Source organism: Schistocerca piceifrons, chromosome X (genome assembly GCF_021461385.2).
Source record: "Schistocerca piceifrons isolate TAMUIC-IGC-003096 chromosome X, iqSchPice1.1, whole genome shotgun sequence".
Lineage (NCBI taxonomy): Eukaryota > Metazoa > Arthropoda > Insecta > Orthoptera > Acrididae > Schistocerca > Schistocerca piceifrons.
The window spans coordinates 258,370,423-258,390,396 of record NC_060149.1 but is presented as its reverse complement, the minus strand read 5'-3'; the positions used below and the strand labels follow the sequence as shown (position 1 = coordinate 258,390,396).

Here is a 19,974-nt window from a genome sequence, read left to right as displayed (position 1 = left end):
TTTCTGTGCTATAATTTCAGGATATTTTTGATTGAGTCTAGAATGGAAAATATTGGATTTTATAGCATGGAAATATATTGTGCATATAGAAGTAGTAGGTTCTGAGTAAATTGCTCAGTATCAACTGATGAAGTACACATACCTTATCAAGAGGAAGGGGGGAGGGGGAATATTCCATCTTGTGAAATAATACTGCACACATGGTCAGACAACTGCCTTAAACAACTAGAGCAGCAGTTCACATGGATAAAAAAATATTTTGAATGCCCCGGCTACAAATACACCTCACTGTTTGAACAGCCATCAGGGAAAGGGGGATTAATTGCCCTTAACCTATTACTGTAATGATGCTGACAAAAGGAAAAATGTCATTAAAATGTAGGACACAATTTCAATTTGGGTGAACTGTTCTAATCACAAAAAACCTTACTTAAAAGATTAACTGAGAACGATGAGTTCACATACAACAAACATAGAATAATGATGGATAATGCTTGCAAATATTACAAACTGCAGCACTGATAAATTTGTATGATGTAAACAAATTAAAGGCAGCAAAACTTACTTTGGTTTAATGGTACCAACTGGAGAATGTGGCAAAAACAGAGACTATCACACTTCTGCTATAAGATAGACTGCTGCAAAACAGAAACAGCATATATCAACGTATCTTGTGCATCCACAGGAAGAGTTATTTATAGAGCCTACAATAATTTTCAGTCAGATACTAGTGAAAAATTTTAAGAACATGCTAAGAAATGTCAGTCATATGATAAGTCAATGAAGGGGTCCAAAACTCTCAGCCTATCTTTTGTGAATTAATCTGGTGTTGAAAATAAAGACAAATACAGGAAGTCAACAAATTAAATGACACATTAAGAAATTCATTCATACAGAACCAATGTTTGGACCTGCAAACAGCTGCACATAAAGAGTATAGATTTAAGCACCCTTTGTACCTAAGGGAAAGGGCAGGGATGGGTTTGGTTCAAAGCAAATGAAGCACCATACTTATGGATTTCCAGTAATATTTTACATGAATACCCTGCCAAGTTAGCCCCTTTTCTTGCTCACATTTATCAACAAAGTTTCATGCAGCGAGCAGTCCATGTGATGAAAATTATGTAGGTTACTCTAGTTTACAAAAATAGTAAAAGAATTGATGCACAGAATTACAGACCAGTATTGCTGTTACCTATGTATTACTGGAGCCTAGAGCATATTCTAAGCCCAAACATTGTGATGTCCTTGGAGGGAAACAAACTTCTCTCAGAGACTCAACATGGATTCAGGAAAAACCTTTTGCATAGAACACTACTTGCTTTATTCATACATGGTATTTTGTGAAGAGTTAATGCTGGTTAACAGGTATATGCTGTCATTCCAGATTTCAAAATGTGTCCAACATTGCACCGCACCAAGTTATGACTGTAGGGATTATCTTTACAAATATGCTATTAGCTTCATAGATTTTCAGCTACTAGAACATAGTACACACAGGATAGTGAATGTTCGGTAGGAATTAAAGTAACATTGCGTGTGCACCAAGGAAGTGTCACAGGACCACCAATGTTCTCAATATATACAAAAAGAGTTATCAGACAGGATCAGTGGCATTACCAGATTGTTTGCTGATGATTCATTGTCATGTTATCACCGTAGAAAAATGCTGACAGACATGCCCAAAATTTGCACTTTGCAATGAATGGCAGCTCTCTTTAAACGTACCATACATAAATGTATGATAATGCCTGTAACATGGATTAAGAACCTGATAGTACATGATTATAATATTAGAGGTGGACATCTTTGGCACATCACACTGATTACGTTTTCAGGGGTAATTCTGTGAAGCACATGAAATTGGATGATCATGTAAACTCTACAATAGGGTGGTGAATTAAGACTTATGTTTCTCAGAAAGGTTCAGCAGAAGTGCAGTGTACATATTGATAAAATGTATACAGGATACTAATGTGAGCAAATGTAGAGTACTACTCCAGGATTTGAAGTTCTTACCCAGTAAGTAAGACAGCAGAAATCAAATGAAATAAGACACACTGCAAGAATCCTCATAGGTCAGTATAGACCATATGGAAGCGCAACAGAATGGGAATTCAAGCAAGACTTTAACAACTACATTGCAATCAGTTTGTATCTCACACAGGGATCATACGGCTAAGGTACGAGAGATTAGGACTAAGGTACAGAGGCATCCAGGCAGGCAGGCATTCATTCATTCAACATTCATTCATTCATTCCCTCCCTCCCTCCCCTCCAGGAGTACAACGAGGGTGTAGCTTATCAGCAACAAAATTTATATATATATATATATATATATATATATATATATATATATATATATATATGACACAATCAGTGAATGGAGAAGAACAAGAACACCATGAAGCATAAATATTAGGGGGAAGGCACATCAACACGCTGTTATTCACAGATGGTCAGGTTGTCACTCAAGACAGACATGATAAACTAGAAAGAGATACATATATATTTGTGTGTGTGTGTGTGTGTGTGTGTGTGTGTGTGTGTGTGTGTGTGTGAGGGAGAGAGAGGGAGCGAGAGAGAGAGGGAGCAAGAGAGAGAGAGAGAGGGAGCGAGAGAGAGAGAGAGAGAGGGAGCGAGAGAGAGAGGGAGCGAGAGAGAGAGGGAGCGAGAGAGAGAGGGAGCGAGAGAGAGAGGGAGCGAGAGAGAGAGGGAGCGAGAGAGAGAGGGAGCGAGAGAGAGAGGGAGCGAGAGAGAGAGGGAGCGAGAGAGAGAGGGAGCGAGAGAGAGAGGGAGCGAGAGAGAGAGGGAGCGAGAGAGAGAGGGAGCGAGAGAGAGAGGGAGCGAGAGAGAGAGGGAGCGAGAGAGAGAGGGAGCGAGAGAGAGAGGGAGCGAGAGAGAGAGGGAGCGAGAGAGAGAGGGAGCGAGAGAGAGAGGGAGCGAGAGAGAGAGAGAGAGAGAGAGAGAGAGAGAGAGAGAGAGAGAGAGAGAGAGAGAGAGAGCGAGGGGGGGAGAGAGAGAGCGAGGGGGGGGGGGAGAGAGAGAGAGAGAGAGAGAGAGAGAGAGAGAGAGAGAGAGAGAGAGAGAGAGAGAGAGAGCGAGGGGGGGGGGGGGGGAGAGAGAGAGAGAGAGAGAGAGAGAGAGAGAGAGAGAGAGAGAGAGAGAGAGAGAGAGAGCGCCCTCACACGCGCTAGAGTGCATGTGTCTTTTTCTGAATAAGGCTACTGCCGAAAGCTAGATGTGTAACAGTCTTGTTGTGCCTGTCTGCAACTGAACAAGTCATCTTTACGGCGAGTAGCAATCTAACCTTTTCCTATTATTAGGAATCTTCAACTGTTCGATGTTTATACTGTTGTAATTCAGCAGACTCAATTATTAGTATCATTTTCCTGTTCACAGAGTACCTTTTCCATAGTTGCCATTTCAATATATTATTGACAAGCCGATGCTTACTACACCTATCCTCATGAATAGCAATAGCTAAATCACATTATCAGCCACTTTCATAGATACTGAATAAAAATTTAGTAGCTCAGTAAAGACTGTCACAGGAATACTATTCTAATGACTAGAGCAAAATTGTTTATATGATAATAATGATACAGTACCTGACTCGAGCGACTCAGATTAAGGAACATTACTACATAACCATGAATACTGTTCACTCCATGGAGGAGAGGTAAGGAATGCACTGAGTTGAATGCCACTTCAGCATTTGCTTGTATTGCCAGTTCATGCAACAATATGGAGCCATTTGCATTGATAGTGGCCAACTGAAGCTCAGTCATACGACTAAGAATAGTTTCCATATTTTCCAGGCCAACCCTGAAGATTTCTCCTTCGTGTGTAAGATTCTGTAAATAAAAAGCAAATAGGAATTATCATATCTTGTCCTTTCATATGTGCACAGAGGTTATTACGACTAACAGAAAAAGCTACATTACGTAACATCCATGGTCAATAAAAAGAAATATGCACAGTATGGCCACTGAAAAGTCAGGTTATAAATCTGAATTTCATCATTCATTTCCCCAACAGAAACAAGAATATATAAGCACATTTCAGACCTTATTCACATACAAACACTGTCGTGCGATGTTTTTTTATAAAGAACAAGAAACTTGATATTTTCATAGATTTATGTAGACTTTAAGAATAGTGTGTGAAACAGAAATAAATAATATTCCAGATATAAAAGTAGTTAATGACTTTAAAAGAAGAGTAAGACCAACATGCTACACATCTTACCTTTGCCATTTCAATGAATAACCCACACAATGAAGGGAAAAAAAAATCAAATGTACAAAACTCTCTAGCATTGAGCAATAAGCTTATTATTATGGAATGAGAATGTGTCTAATCTTGCCTAATCAAAAGATTTGTTCCTGCATAAAGCACCATCAGCTGAAATGAATAAAACTGAAATTGTGGCAGAGGCACTACAAACACTGTTCTTCCCACCAGAACAGGAGAGCACCTTCTCCTGTTTCCAACCATTTTGAAACAACTTCATTTTAAGTGGGCAGAGGACAGCTACTCGTGACCAAATTGTTTGTACAATTCAGCTCAACTTATTATTCAATACTTTCATTTTCTCATCACCTGTTTTATTGATTTATTTCTCTGAATTCCTCTACGCCCCTGTACTCAGAACAATGAGACCGGTATGATATTTTTGACTACTTTATCAGTTGTACACCTTCAATGGAAATTGTAGTACACAGAAAATTTAATTGCGTGAGAGAGAGAGACTACATTTTCTTTTAGCCAGCCTCCACCCCCTGTCCTTCAACATAAGTGACTGGTACAGCAGGGAGTAGAATGTGAAGTGAACTTACTTCCCACCTCACTAATTATTAATGGATTGCAGTGGGAAACAAGGTATGTGAATGATAGCACTTCCTCATGTAATGCTGGGAGCATAACTTTAGAAATGGCAACAATGTTTTGAACTTTCTTTGGAACAAATTGTCAGTTGAAGGAAGGTAGGGGTTTAATTTACATATAATGAGGACATTAGATATGGAGCACAACAATGACTGGGGAAGAATGAGGAGGAAATTGTGTATGGCCTTTTCATTTCAAAGAAACCATCCTGGTATTCACACTAATCTATTTTGTGGAAATTATAGAAATCTAAGCCCAGATGACCATATGGGGGTCTGAACCCAACTACTCCTAAACACACATGCCCACGCACGTACCTCGAAGTACAACTGCATTGAGTGGCAATCTCTGCTAGGCTATGTAGTGAATGTACAGAACAGGTGTGAAACAGGGTGGCGGGAGGGACAGCAGGATAATGGTGAGAGGGGGGGAAGATACTCTAGTACTGCCTGTGCGTGTGTGTAGGGCCATGGTGGGGACAGTATGGTAGGATGCTAGGTGCAGCATCAGGAGCCCTCTTCCATCTAGGTCTTTTCCATGAATATAAGCCATGGAGCAAATGGTTGGAATAGGAATGTAGAAGGACACAGTGTAGTTTGTATGCCAAGTGGAATAACACTGTTGGAGGGGAGAAGAATACAGCTGAGAGGACACATTTCAGAGCATGACAAAGAGGTACTCAAAACCTAGGCAGCGAACATGATTCAGTATCTCCAATCCTGGATGATACTAAGTCACAAGGAGTGTACTACTTTGTGGTCTATCAGCTGATATTTGAGGGTTTGTAGGCGACTGTGGTCACAAGGCAAGGGATATTATTTCCAGACCCTCAGCGTATTTGGAAACTGACTGCATATCACTGCAGAAGTGACAACCATGGGTGGTTAGGCTGTATGGAAGGGACTCACTGGTGTGGTTTGGATGTCAGCTGTTGAGACTGAGGTATTGCTGGTAGATTTGATGTGATGAGATGGAGGTCATTGTTGGGGAAGGTGGCCTGTTGGACTGAGGAGGACCAGAGGTGAACAGGGGAGAAGGTGTTGACATTCTAGAGGAATGCGAAGATGTTGGCCTTATCCTAGGTTCATATCATGAAGAGGTCATCATTCAATCTGAGCTAGCTGAAGAGTTTGTGATTCTGGGTTGTTAGGAAGGATTCGTCTAAATGACCCATGAAGAGTTTGGCATAGGATGGTACCACACAGGTACTCATTGATACACCACTGATTTCTTTGTAGGTGATGCCTTCAAAGGCGAAATAACTGTTGGTGAGGTTATAGTTGGCCATGATGACCAAGGAGGAAATTGTAGATTTGTATTAAGTTTGGCACTGGGAAAAATACTGTTCAATAGCAGCATGATCATGGGTATTAGGGATGTTAGAGTACAGGAAGGTGGAATCAACAGTGGCAAAGTAGGCACAGGAACTGTAGGTAGTTCATAGAGGGATTCATTGGTATCATTTACATAGGAAGGTATATTATGCCTAATAATCTGAAGATGTTTGTCTACAAGGCAGAGTCTTTCTATGGGGGCACAGTGTCCAGCCACAATGGGACATCATGAGTGGTCGGGTTTATTCATTTTGTGAAGGATAAACAAGGTAGGAGTTTGGAGAGTGGTGGGGGTGAGGACAGAGATAAGACTCAAGGTAGAGGTTCTGGGATGGACCTAGGGGTTTAAGGAGGGTCTGGAAAACATTATGTATCCCTGCAATGGGGTATCTGTGGTGGAGGTTGTGGGTGAACCAGTCTGACAGTTGGTAGAAACCCTAAACTAGATAACCGCTGAAGTTCATAACTAGTACTGGAGCCTTTGTTGACAGGTAGGACTACAAGATCAGGATCAGTTTTTAGGTGGTGAACTGAGTTTATTTCTGCATATGTGATGTTTGTTTCCATGTTGAAGGATTTGGGGAACAATGGTTAGATTGGCACATTCTGGAACGTTATCAGGGGTGATTTGGGATGAGTGAGGGAGACTCACCATTAGATGGATGAGTAAACTGAGTAAGGCAGGATTCTGTTTTGCTTTTTAGGTTGAGTCTGATTAGTAGGGTTGGTGATAGAAAAAGTGTTTTTACTGTAGGGCTGTGAAACAGAGCACAGGTACTAAACAAGACAAGCATGACAATTTCTGCCTGGGGCAAAAGCTGAGCTTCTGAATAGGATTGATACTTCAGTGGGACTGAAGCTTTTGGAGGCAGGTTTATAATTGTGTTACAGGTCTATCTAGGCTCTTAAGGGTGGAGGAAGAAGTTTTGGAGGATGTGGCAGATGTATCAGGTCTGCTGAGTAAAGTGTGACTGCTATAAGGAGGTGTGTAGGGGAGGGGGGGGGGGGGGAGGAGGGGGATTTGATGTAGACCGTTGTTATGGTAGTGGGCACTACTAGTCCATGGCAGGAGAATGAGGCAAACAGACAGGATTAGAATGTTGAGGGCTCTGGACTGATGGAATGTGAGCCACTAAATGTCAAGGTGGAAGGATGGTTAACAGCTGGACATGGGTATTGTGATGATCAGGCCATCTAGCGGGCTTCCACAAGCTACGCAATACAGGTACAGTATCTGGTAGTGGGTTCTGACTGGGAACAGCGGAACTTTTCTGTACTGCCACAAATAGAAAGAGCAAGGATCCATAAAGAAGGATAAAAAACACACACACTATGTTATCAGAAGTATCCGGACACCTGGCTGAAAATGACTTACAAGTTTGTGGTGCCATCCACTGGTAATGCTGGAATTCACTATGGTGTTGGCCCACTCTTTGCCTTGATGAAGCTTCCAATCTTGCAAGCATATGCTCGATCAGGTGCTGGAAGGTTTCTTAGGGAATGGCAGCCCATTCTTCAAGGAGTGTTGCACTGAGGAGAGGTACTGATGTTCGTTGGTGAGGCCTGGCACAAAGTCGGCATTCCATAACATCCCAAAGGTGTTCTGTAGGATTCAGGTCAGGACTCTGTATCTTTGAACACGATCTGGCCTGCACAACTGCCATCCCTGAATTGCTCTTCAATAGTGGGAAGCAAGAAGGTGCTTAAAACAACAATGTAGGCCTGTGCTGTGATAGTGTCACACAAAACAACAAGAGGTGCAAGCCACCATCGTGAAAAAAATGACCACACCATAACACCACTGCCTCCGAACTTTACAGTTGGCACTACACACGCTGGCAGCTGACTTTCACCCGGCATTCACCATACCCACCCCCTGCCATCGGATTGCCGCATTGTCTACCCTGATTTGTCACTCCACACAACGTTTTTCCACTGCTCTATTGTCCAATGTGTACACTCTTTACACCAAGGGATGTATCATTTGACATTTACCGTCATGATGTGCGGCTTATGAGCAGCCACTCGAGCATGAAATCCACGTTTTCTCATCTCCCGCCTAACTTTCATAGTACTTGCAGTGGATCCTGATGCAGTTTGGAATTCCTTTGTGATGGTCTGGATAGATGTCTACCTATTACACATTACGACCCTCTTCAACTGTCAGCGGCCACTGTCAGTCAACAGACAAGGTTGGCCTGTACACTTTTGTGCTGTATGTGTCCCTTCACGTTTCCACTTCACTATCATGTCAGAAACAGTGGACCTAGGGATGTTTAAGAGTGTGAAAATCTTGCATACAGACATATGATACAGGTGACACCCAATCACCTGACCCCCGTTCAAAGTCCGTGAGTTCCGTGGAGCACCCCATTCTGTTCTCTCACGTCGTCTAATGACTATTGAGGTCACAGATATGGAGTACCTGGCAGCAGGTAGCAGCACAATGAACTCAATACGAAAAACATATGTTTTTGAGGTGTCCGGATACTTTTGATCACATAGTGTAGGAATGTCTTAAAAACTCATAATAGATGAAACCAAATTTAGTAAGAGAGTGTGAAATCAGGTGAAGTTTAGTAAAAAAGCAGTGAAACCAGATGAAATACAAAAAAAAGCAGAGATGATGACAAAATAAAATGTCAGTGAAAGTAGGATTGTATCAAAGTCAAAACAGAAATAAAAACAAATAAAAGCCTGATAACTGTGTTTGAAGGTCCATGTATAATTATATTGGTGAGGAACATGTGGGATTCTGGGAACTGCACCTACAGATAGCACAAGCAAATTGTCATCTGATGCACACATGTCACAGTTGCTACATGTTGGCTGGAAAGTCAATATGTCACAGGATTCTTGGTAAGTAGGTCGAAAGGATATGTGGTTTTGAAGGTGGTGATGAAACATAGGAAAATAAGGAAGAAAAGGATAGACACAAAGTAATGTGATAGAGAACAGTAACAAAAGGAAATAGCACCATCCTATAGCAATCTATTCTTGTGCCATCTAGAAGAATGCTTCCTCGTCGCCCAAAATCCCACAGCCCGCACCTGTTTCAGATACATTGCTGACATCTTTATGATCTGGACTGAGTGTGAGGATAGTCTACATACACTCCTGTAGAATCTCAACACCTTTTCCCGATTCCATTCCTAAGCCACCTTCCTCAATGTCTACCATCTCATGGATGGTGCCATCAGTACCTCCATCCACATCAAACCTATCAATGATGAATAGTACCTCCATTTCAACACCTCCCACCCATTACACACCAGTAAGCTCTTACATATAGTCTAGCCATCCGTGGTCAAAGATCTGCAGGGACAGAAAACATCTCTTCAAATATGTTTAGGGTCTTGCCGAGGCCTTCACAAACCAAAATTACCCTCCACACTTTTTCCAGAAACGAATCTCCCATGCCTTGTCTCTCCAGTCACCACTGACCCCTCCTACCCTCCCCCAACTGAGTCACTACCACTGGACTGAAGCAGCTGAATCAAGTTCTCTGCCAAAGTTTTGAAAACCTCTTATCGTGTCCTGAATGAGAAATATCCTCCCCACCTATCCCACCACCTACCCAACCTACACAGTATCCTTGTCTGTCATGTTCCATGTCTGCTCCCATCTCCTTGCCCCATGGCTCATCCTTGGTAAAGACCTAGGTGCAAAACCTGTCCCATACATTCTCTCATTACCATCTATCTCCAGTCCTTTCACAGGCATTTCATACCCCACCAAAGGCAGGGCCACCAGTAAAAGAAGCCATGTGGTATACCAACTTAGCTGCAACCACTGTGTGGCATTATACATGGGAAGGACCACTAACAAGCTGCCAAACAGTAGCCAACAGAAAGCTAGACCACACAGTTGCCAAACCCGTCATGTAACACAGTGTGCTCGACTTCAGTGACACTTAGTCCACAGCATCTCAATTTTTCCCCACAAACATCAGCTTTTCTAAATTCTGCTGGTGGTAACTTCTCCCTGTAACATATCCTTTGCCCCATACAACCATGTGCAATGGACGAGTATGTACTCTTGTTGAACACCAACCATTTCAATGGCAGTCACATTATGGTCCCCCGAGAAGCTGGATAAATGTACTGACAGATTGCTGCACATTGGGCACAATGTATCTGTTGTGAATCCTTGTTTTCATGAGTGATCTGTCAAACATTTCCACAGCTGTAGACCATGTTCTGCACATTCTCTTAGTACAAATGCATGTCAAGATTGATGCATTGTGCAAGCAGCAGTGGCTCACCGATCATCATCCAGGGATGAAATACAGGCACATGTCACAGCTGCTGTGTCATGAGAGATTATTTGAAGCCATCTGCTTGCAGGATTAAGACCATGTGTGCCTCTGATCAGTATCCTAGAGCTCATTCACCCAACACACAGATGTCCCATCCCAGGCTTCATGGGGGAAGGGGGAGAGGGACATCAGTGACAACTCATGGTCACATCTGATGTTTCTGCAAGTAAAATTACCAGCAACCAATACAATGTGCAGGCTGTTATCCCTATGTTATTCCAATTTCTTTGACAGGAAGGTGATGTGCTTTGTCAATGCGGCAGTCCATGTCCACATACAGTTGCTGCAACACACTCTTCATGATGTACAAAATCTGCCCTGGCCAGCAAGACCACCAAATCTCTCACCAAATGAGTACATATGGGACATGATGAAGCAGAAACTTGGTCATTTCCTAGGGTCAGCAAAAACTATTGCCAAACTGCAACAGGGGGTGCAAGAGGCGAGGGACAGTCTATTGCAGGATGCCATTTGGCATTAAATTGTTTGCATGCAAGAATACACAGCTGTGTTGCCACCAGAGGAGGTTACACTGTGCACTGATGTGATTGCTTGGGCACCCTTCACTGTGTCATGTTTCATTTGGTCTGAATTTGTTGTCATAATCTCTTTCAGTGATGAACTACCTGTCACTTCACTTGCCAATAAAATGACATTGCCTTTGATAGTGTTGCATTTTTCCCAGCAGTGTAAATACACACATTTTTCCCTGTAGTGTAAATATACAATCACCAAAGTAATAAATAGAAATTATACAATATAGCAAAGCATTTATAATTCATGATATTTACCAAAATGGATTTGCAGACAGTTGCTACAGCTTGTCCAGCAGATGTGACTGGGTGGTCAAGAGGTAGGTAAGAAATTTCCAGTATTTTCATTAAGCGAGGAATACCACCCTGAGATATGAACTCACGGCAGTGATCATCTGTTGAATTATTAGTTAGAATTGAATCTAGAAATTTCATCTGAAATATAAAGACACACTCATGTAGGGCATCAACTGCCAAATGACATGAAGAAAAAGTAATTTTATGTTGTATACGCACAATTTACTGTTCAAGGAAGGATGAGGTAGAGCTGGTGGAGCAAAGTTGAGTAAAGCTAAGTCAAGCAGATGAAAGGTTAAGAACATGAGAAACGGTTTATTATTTATTTATTTATTTATTTATTTATTTATTTCAATGGAGCTGTGGGCAGTATGTGCAAGAATGCTAGCTGTTATTGAAATAGTCTATGTTGAACAATTTGTTTCGATGCCAATTACTAACACTTACCACGTTGATAATGTAATCAACAAGAGGAACATTCATCCTTTCACCCACTGCACCATCTTCCTGTTGAGCATGTGATAATGTAGAAGCATCATCTTCATCCTCTTCGTCACTGCTGCTACTCCCACCCTGCCTTGCAGAAGAAGGTTGAGGAACTTCAGCACGGACATTCCCTCGCCAAAGAGAATTTCTTGGATCTTGGTGAATGTCATACAATTCATCCAAAAGCTGCAAAAATACATTAATTTTTTGTGTGTTGGCACTATCTAATTGAATAAAAATTTAAAAAATCATTTGTGTTTGATATTCCATTCGTGGAATATGGCTTAGGTAATCCATGAGAGAAATATAAATACAACCCAAGTATCAATGTGTGGGTACTGTGATACTCATCTTTAGCTTTTTATGAAATTGCAAGGAAATTAACCAAATGTAACAAATGTAAAATATTCATTTTGTGGAGTGCCATACCTATCTTAACACTCAACTGTTTTTCACTGTATCATGGACTCTCAAAAACTGAAATTAACATCTGCATACATCTCAAACCACTAACTACCTGCCTTGCCCTAGTAAATCTCACAAATTTACTAGCTCACGGTTGCTATCAGTCGATTATCAATTATAACTTAAACAAGTCAAAGCAATGCAAATGGGATACTCTATGGCTCAACAAGAGGACATTGCTGAAATGCATTTTATTAGAAGTGTGTAAGGAAGAAAGGAAGCTTGGAGTTTAATGTTGGGTCAATGACAATTTCATAAGAGGCCAAGTCAATCCAAGATATGGGGTGGAAGGGAATGGGATCACTCTAATATGTGCCCTAATCTCTTAAGGGAAACTGAAGACAGTCTGTATCAAGATGATGATAGAAAGTGTTTGAAGTCTATTCCTCCCAAAGGAGAGTCCAGTGTCTCAACCACTGTACCACTTCACTCACTGATTATTACAGGAATGTATGAATTACTGCTTTTGTTTAGGTACACTGGGAACAGCAGTGATTATAGCACACCAGACTCTTAAGATATTGTTGTGGGAAATTAACAGTGATTAAAAATTAATCAACCATAATTGGGTTCATTAAACACTTAAGGAAAACCCTACAGATCATATAGTAAATGATCATACAAACATCAAATCCGTGCACTGTACAATTTTTTCATAAATCCCAGTATGACAAGCTGTACAAACTGAACCTCCATGGCCAGATAATTTCCAAATCCCTGATCATAATCAGAAACACATTAATGGAAATGACTGGGTTTAGTATACCAGCCAGCAGATGTCACAATGGCGGCAGACAAGCTGGCATGTGTAGCACAGCAGGATAGTGCGGAAAACTGCCATAGAGGCACACGCGACACATGGTATGGGCAGACCTGCTGGCAGAAGTGTTTACTTGCAGGCGGCAGCAAGCCAAGCGGGCCAGTGCTTACTCTGAGTTTGTCCACCAATGGACTGTATTGTGCAGAGTGCTTAGCCATTAGCCATCCAAACACTGAGTTCTTGCCATGCTCATCCCTATGTGGGTTCACACACTTGGCTTACAGATCAATTCAGACGGTGAGTGTTTCCCTCTCATACGGGTTCTGTTCCCTGGCTATTATCGAGCCACCTTTGGCCTGAGAACTATCCACACCAATCATTTAGTGATGCAGTGTTGTCATGCCTGTGCAGATACTAAAGTGGCAACTAAGGACTTCTTATGCATGTGATGCTCAACTATTTTCTTTCTCCTTTCCCCTTGTGCCCCCATGGTCCCTACATTTCTACAATGCTGGCAGTAACAGTTGCACCTACGGAAAGAGCAGCTATAGTTGCTACAGTAACAGCAGGCTGCTGATAACCCAGAATGTTTATTTGCTTCATGCCCTTGCCTTGCTGGTGGAGAGCCAGGCTTCCACTGTTCCAGCTTCTGCACTGTCCCCACCTTCCCTCACACTGTTTGCCTCTTTTGACAAGTTGATGGAGAGGTGGGAGAATTACCTGCCGTGGTTCTTGCTGCACTGCCAGCTACAACATATTGTCAATCCAGTTGATAAGGCTGCCTTGTTGTTGTCCAACAGTGCAGGATTGTACAAAGTTGCCTAAAATTTGAAGTCCTCCACTGATCCCAAGAAACTTCCCTTTGATGAGCTTTGTTGGTTGCTTATGTGGTATATCTGACATCAAACCCATGTAGTGGCAGCATAGTTGTAGTTTAACCAGTATCCCAAGTGCCTTGGTCAGTCGTATGCAGCCTGGATCATCAATTTCCAACACTTCTAACCCAAGTGTCATTTTGTGTGTTCCAAATGTGCTACCTCTTATGCCAACTCACTAGTTTGTGATATGATAGTCTGGTTAGCTACCAATCTTGAGGTTCGGACTAAAGCAGTGACGTAGTGCGACGTCTCTCTTTAGCCAACGTTGCTCAAATTGTTGTATTGCATGAGCTTACAGCAGTGGCAAGTTACATACTTCCGGATAATTGGCTAGAGGCTCAATTGGATGTGTGTGGTAAACAGCCATCTGCACCCTGCAGGATACCACTCTTAACCAGTGTCCAACCAATTCACAGTGTGTTGCGACTGTTGAGAATGCCGATGCAGTGATGTCGTTGCATTGCCCATTCTCGCGCATGTTGAGCTCAATGGGATCGTGCCACTTGCAGCATCTTAATTCACACCAGCAGTGTTTTTCAAGTCCATGGTGTCATTCTCCTCCTGCTTGTTGGAGAGTCAGAGGTCCTGCCCCCGACCGTTATTTGTTGCATGACTGCTGTGACTGCCCACACATGCTGGCCATGTGTGGGGTATGGTGGCAGATACGTTTACTGTTTGTTACAGTGAATAGGCTGTAAGTCAGTCAATGGATGTCCTGATGTTTTTACTGGACTCTGGGGCTGCCTCTTATTTCCCGCACGTGCCACCCCAGCACATTTTGCTGATGATTGTAGTGGGTGGGAGGCCAGTCAGATTTCAGGTAAACATGGGAATGACGGTCAGTCCAATTAATTTAGATACATACCGGCTCTTAGGGTGCTTGGAGTTGCAACAGCCATTCAATCAGGTTTCTCCTTATAGTAAACAGCACATACCTTTGTGGGTGCAATTCTCAGTCTCCACACATTATAAGACTGTGGAATAGCAACTTACCTTGTTAGAATGTGTTTACTGTTTTTGGCTAAAGTGCATTTAGTGTGTCAATCCATTCTTTTTCATGATCCAGATACATATGTGCCTCTTAAGCCATCAGCAGCACCCAAATTTTGTCACGTCTACCCCATTCTCTTTAACATGTGCGAGAAGGTAAAGGTAGAGTTGCCGTGTTGGTAGTTTCAGGGTATCGTTTTCCTATATCATTGAGTCAGTGGGCCATCTCGTTCGTATGCTTGTGGTTTCTTGGACTTTTGTGGTCCTCAGGACCCACTTTGGGCTTTTCAGTTTAATTGTTTGCCTTTTAGAATCTCGCCTGCACTAGAAGTCTACTAATATTATTTGGATCAGTAAACTCAGGACATTTCTTGTTGCATTGATTAGCTTGATGACATCTGGGTCACAGGCTCTACTCGAGAGGAGCATTTACGAAACCTTCAGTCAGTTTCCCCGCACCTTCTGGAGAATGGTCTTTCTTGCAAACAGGAGAAATGCAGAATGAGATTTTCACTCTGCAGTGGAGTGTGCACCGATATGAAACTTCCTGGCAGATTAAAACTGTGTGCTGGACCAAGACTCAAACTCGGGACCTTTGCCTTTTGTGGGCAAGTGCTCTACCGATTGAGCTACCCAAGTACGACTCACAACCTGTCCTCACAGTTTCAGTTCTGCCAGCAGAGCACTTGCCTGTGAAAGCCAAAGGCCCCAAGTTTGAGTCTCGGTCTGGCACATAGTTTTAATCTGCCCGGAGAAATGCAGTCTTTTTCTCCCTGAAGATGCATTTTTTGGGTCATGTGCTTATGGTCTTGCCCCATAGACAACCCCATCAAGACCATTTTCAAACTACCATGGCCCAAGAACCTGTAGGAGTTCCAATCCTTTTTGCGTAATATTTCATATTATGCTCAGTTCATTCCCCAGGCAACATGCACCTTCCAGCCTCTTATCCAGCTTTGCGAAAGGGTGTTAAGTTTGTATGGTCTGGATTATCAATGGGCTTTTCATCTCTTGAGCAGCATTTGTGCTCTGCTCCCTGTCTAGCTTCCTTTTCTTCTTCTTCTTCTTCTTCTGCTTTTACGGCCTCATTGGACCACTTCAGTCAATCATTTCTGGTCCTCTTCTTTGGTATTTTCCCCTTCCGAGTGGCCCAGTATCTCTTCATTCGTTCCGATGCTTTTCGTCGTTCCTCATCTGTAAATACCCTTTTCATTGTATGTCGTTTGTCAATTTTTGGTTTAAATCTTATTTCTGTGTCCCTCAACTTCTTTAAATTTGGCGTTTTGTTCTGCAAATCATCCAGAGTTATTTCCAGTTCTTCCATATCCTCTCTTATTTCCTTAAGCCATCCTCCTTGTTTCAAATTCCAGAGTCTCTCAATAATTTTCCTTGATAATCTGGTTTCTGGTGTCCTCAGAATGTGACCACAAAAAGAGATCCTTTTCTTTCGTATAGTATCGGTGATGGGCTCCAGTTCTCTGTATACCACTTCATTTGGAACTATCCGCCATTGCCCAGCTTTTTGATATTTCTTATTTATGCATGTTCTAGCAATTCTTCTCTCTACTTTTAAAATTTTGTCAATTCTGTTTTTCTGGGTGACTTTAAAAAGAGTTTCACTTCCGTATGTAACCTCTGGTTGAACCACCGTCTTGTAATGTTTTAATTTTGTTTTAATTGATAGACATTTTTTATTGTACGTAGACCATGTTAGTTTTCGAGCTTTTATCATTTTATTAGTTCTTGCTCGCCATGCAGGTTTCTCGTCCAATTTATGTGTTATAATTTCACCCAGGTATTTAAATTGTTTCACTATTTTAATTTCCCTATTGTTCACTGTGATGTGATCTACTACAAGTGGATCCGTTACCATTATTTCAGTCTTTTCGACTGATATCTAGAGTCCTAATTTTTGTGCTATATTTTGTAAGCTTGTTATTTGTTTCGTGGCTTCCTGAATATTATTAGCTAGTAATGCTAGGTCATCAGCAAATCCCAAGCAATTTAGGTTTATTTTATCTTTCTTAGTTCCAATTTTAATATTCATAGGATTTTCCTTGTACCATTCTCTCATTACATATTCAAGAGCACAATTGAATAGCAATGGTGATAAACAATCTCCCTGTCTCAACCCTGTTTTAATCGTAAATGGTTCAGATATTTCTCCTCTAAATTTTACTTTGGATTTGGTGTTTGTTAAGGTTAACTGTATCATTTTTATTAATTTAGGATGAAGTCCAAAATTCCTTAATATTTTCATCATTGAAGATCTATGGATGCAATCATACGCCTTTTTGAAATCTACAAAGGTTATGACTAGTTGTTTTTGCCTTCTTTTGTAGACATCCATAACTAACTTCAAGGTGATTATCTGTTCTGGGCAGCTTCTCCAGGATCTAAATCCTCCTTGATATTCTCCCAGTTCCAGTTCTAGTTGATCTTTACAGCGGTTGTATAGTATTCTTGACATGATCTTATACGTGCAGTCCGAAAGGGAAATTCCTCTATAGTTGTCTGGATTTGATTTTTCTCCTTTCTTATGTAATGGATGTATTATAGCAGTAGTCCAATTTCCTGGTAATTTCTCTTCATTCCAGATTTTTACTATGCATTGGTGTAATGCTAGCTTTACTGGTTCTGCTGCATATTTCCAAAGTTCAGCAAACGTTTGATCTTCTCCACTTGCTTTGTAGTTTTTGAGTTCTTTCAAAGCTCTGTAGACCTCATTAATTGTAGGTGGATTTATATTTTCTGCTGGTGTTTTAATTGGGGTTTCTTTGTTTATCTGAAGAAGTTCTGGGGGATCTTCACAATTTAGTAACTTGTTAAATGTTTCTGCTAGAATTTCTGTATTTTTAATATTGCTATGGGCTAGGTTATTATCTTTATCTTTTAACATTAATGTTGGAGGATCATATCTTTGTAATTGTCTGCCAAATATTTTGTAATAGTCTCTTGAGCTTGTTTTTTCACTATTTGTTTCTATCATTAGAAGTATATCTTTTTGGTACTGACGTTTAACTCTCCTTATTATTTGTGTTGTCTTCCTTTGTTTTGTGAGTTCCAAATATGATTTTTCTGTTTTTTTCATTTTGATGCCTTAACCAGGCTTGGTGTCGACCCAACACTGCTTCATCACATTCATCGTTCCACCACTGGTGTTTTTTCCTTGGATTTATAGGGGCAACTTGTTCAGCTATTTGTTTCAATGTAAACTTTGAACTCTGGCCTGTGACACATGCCAGTGTGGCACTGACACCGTCCTACCCAATTGGAATACAGATGGCACCAAACAGCCCAACGCTTACCCATCAAAGACTTGTTCCGCTGCACAGTGTAATTATTCACAAGTGGAAAAGGAGGCACTAGCTATTATTCTCACAGTTGATAAATTTCATGTCTACCTGTATGGGACAAGGTTTCTCCTCACCACTGACCACAAGCCATAGTTCCAAGCTGCCAGACAGGACTACCCACCGATTACAGCGGTGGGCACTACTCCTCAGTATCTATTGTTATGACTTTCATTACCCCTCCACTGCCCAACACACCAATTTGAGCAAAACGTAGCTCTTGTGCTTGCATTATATGATGCCTTGCAGCAAACCCTGTCAAACTTTCTGCTGACTGCACAAAGTCACGACTGCCATGGCTGCTGACTCGTTTTTCTGAAAAATGGTTTCAGCGATCCAGTTGGGTTGGTTGTGGTGCATCTCTTTGGGTGGGGATCAGGCATGGTGTACATTTTTTCTCCTACATGGTCAGGTAAGTGTTGTCCAGGGAAATTCTCGGGCTTGCCATGAAGAAACAATGCTGTCGTGTGGTCATTCCCCCGGAATTGCATCCTCACATACTCCAGTTGCTGCATGCGATGCACTGGGATATGATTTGTGTGATGGCACTGGCATGACATCATGTTTACTGGCCGACAATTGATCAAAACATTGAATGTCCTCTTGTGCAGAATGTGCAAAGAATCGGGGAGCACCGCTGGCTGCACCAGTCCTCTCGTTGGCTGATCCCAGAGCACTTATCACAGGACAGGGTCATGTCAATTTCACTGGCCCCTTTTTGGTCAGCATGTTGTCATTGAAATTTTCCATACATATGGCATTGAGTCTGTGCAGCGGAACATCACTGACTGCCACGGTTTGCATTTGCAGCGGTATCCAGCATATGAGTACCCCACCATTTCACCTGGCTTCTAACTCAAGAGATGGAGCACCTGATGCATAAATGTAAGACCCAAATGAAGTCCGTGTCTGCTGTTTCCCTTGACGATGGCGCTGTCTGGCAGTATGTTTGTGTGGGCGCAAGTCATGGTATCTCCTGGATTTGTTTTACCCTGAGTTGCATCCCAGGGACCACTGTGGACTGCCGTGTTTTCCTCTCAGGACTGCCCTTTGGGCCCAGTCCTTTGGGCAGCAGCAGGTGTGGCTGCCACGTGTTGTGGTGGGCCATGAAGGTCAGCAGTTGTTTGTGGTGGATGCCAGTAGGGAGCAGCTGACCATCCATCAAATCAGCTACATCCATGCCCTGTTGGGATCTCACTGCCACAGTGTGGTGGTCTGCCAGACAGTATGTTCAGTCACAACGTTGTTCTGGATGTGGACTCCCACTTGCACCAGTGTGCTTCCCTGTTGCCACCCACTCCTCACATTCCCTGTCCTCCCATTGCCTGCAGCAGTGGCCGCCAGTGAAGCCTGCACCAGTGCCTGCCATTGCGGAACCCATGGATTTTGAAACTCCCTCTCCCCCCCCCCCCCTACCTCACTAATGGATATGCTATCAACTCCACTGCCTCTTTACACTGTAGAAGATAATCAAAATTTACATCCATTGGGTTCCAAAACTTCCAAATTATCACTCCACTTTAAGGGCTATCTGTCTATGAAGAATAAAAATGCAATTTGGTAGAAGTCTAATGACTGACAACGTATGCCATAAAGCTAACTTCTTCATTTGAGTGGAATAATGCTCTGTAAAACAAAGTAATAATGAAAGCAAGGCAGGATGAATGTGC

The 19,974-nt window shown here is 42.0% G+C and overlaps 1 protein-coding gene across 1 annotated transcript in view; it reads right to left on the bottom strand.

Moving 5' to 3' along the window:
• LOC124723129 (E3 ubiquitin-protein ligase HUWE1) overlaps positions 1-19,974 on the bottom strand; it is a 360,906-nt gene that overhangs the window by 271,966 nt on the left and 68,966 nt on the right. Inside the window, exons 11-13 of the mRNA XM_047248317.1 lie at positions 11,820-12,044; positions 11,334-11,510; positions 3,612-3,857 (exon numbers count right to left, since the gene is read on the bottom strand). Coding sequence (XP_047104273.1) covers positions 3,612-3,857; positions 11,334-11,510; positions 11,820-12,044 — 648 coding nt within the window. The remainder of the gene's footprint in view (positions 1-3,611; positions 3,858-11,333; positions 11,511-11,819; positions 12,045-19,974) is intronic.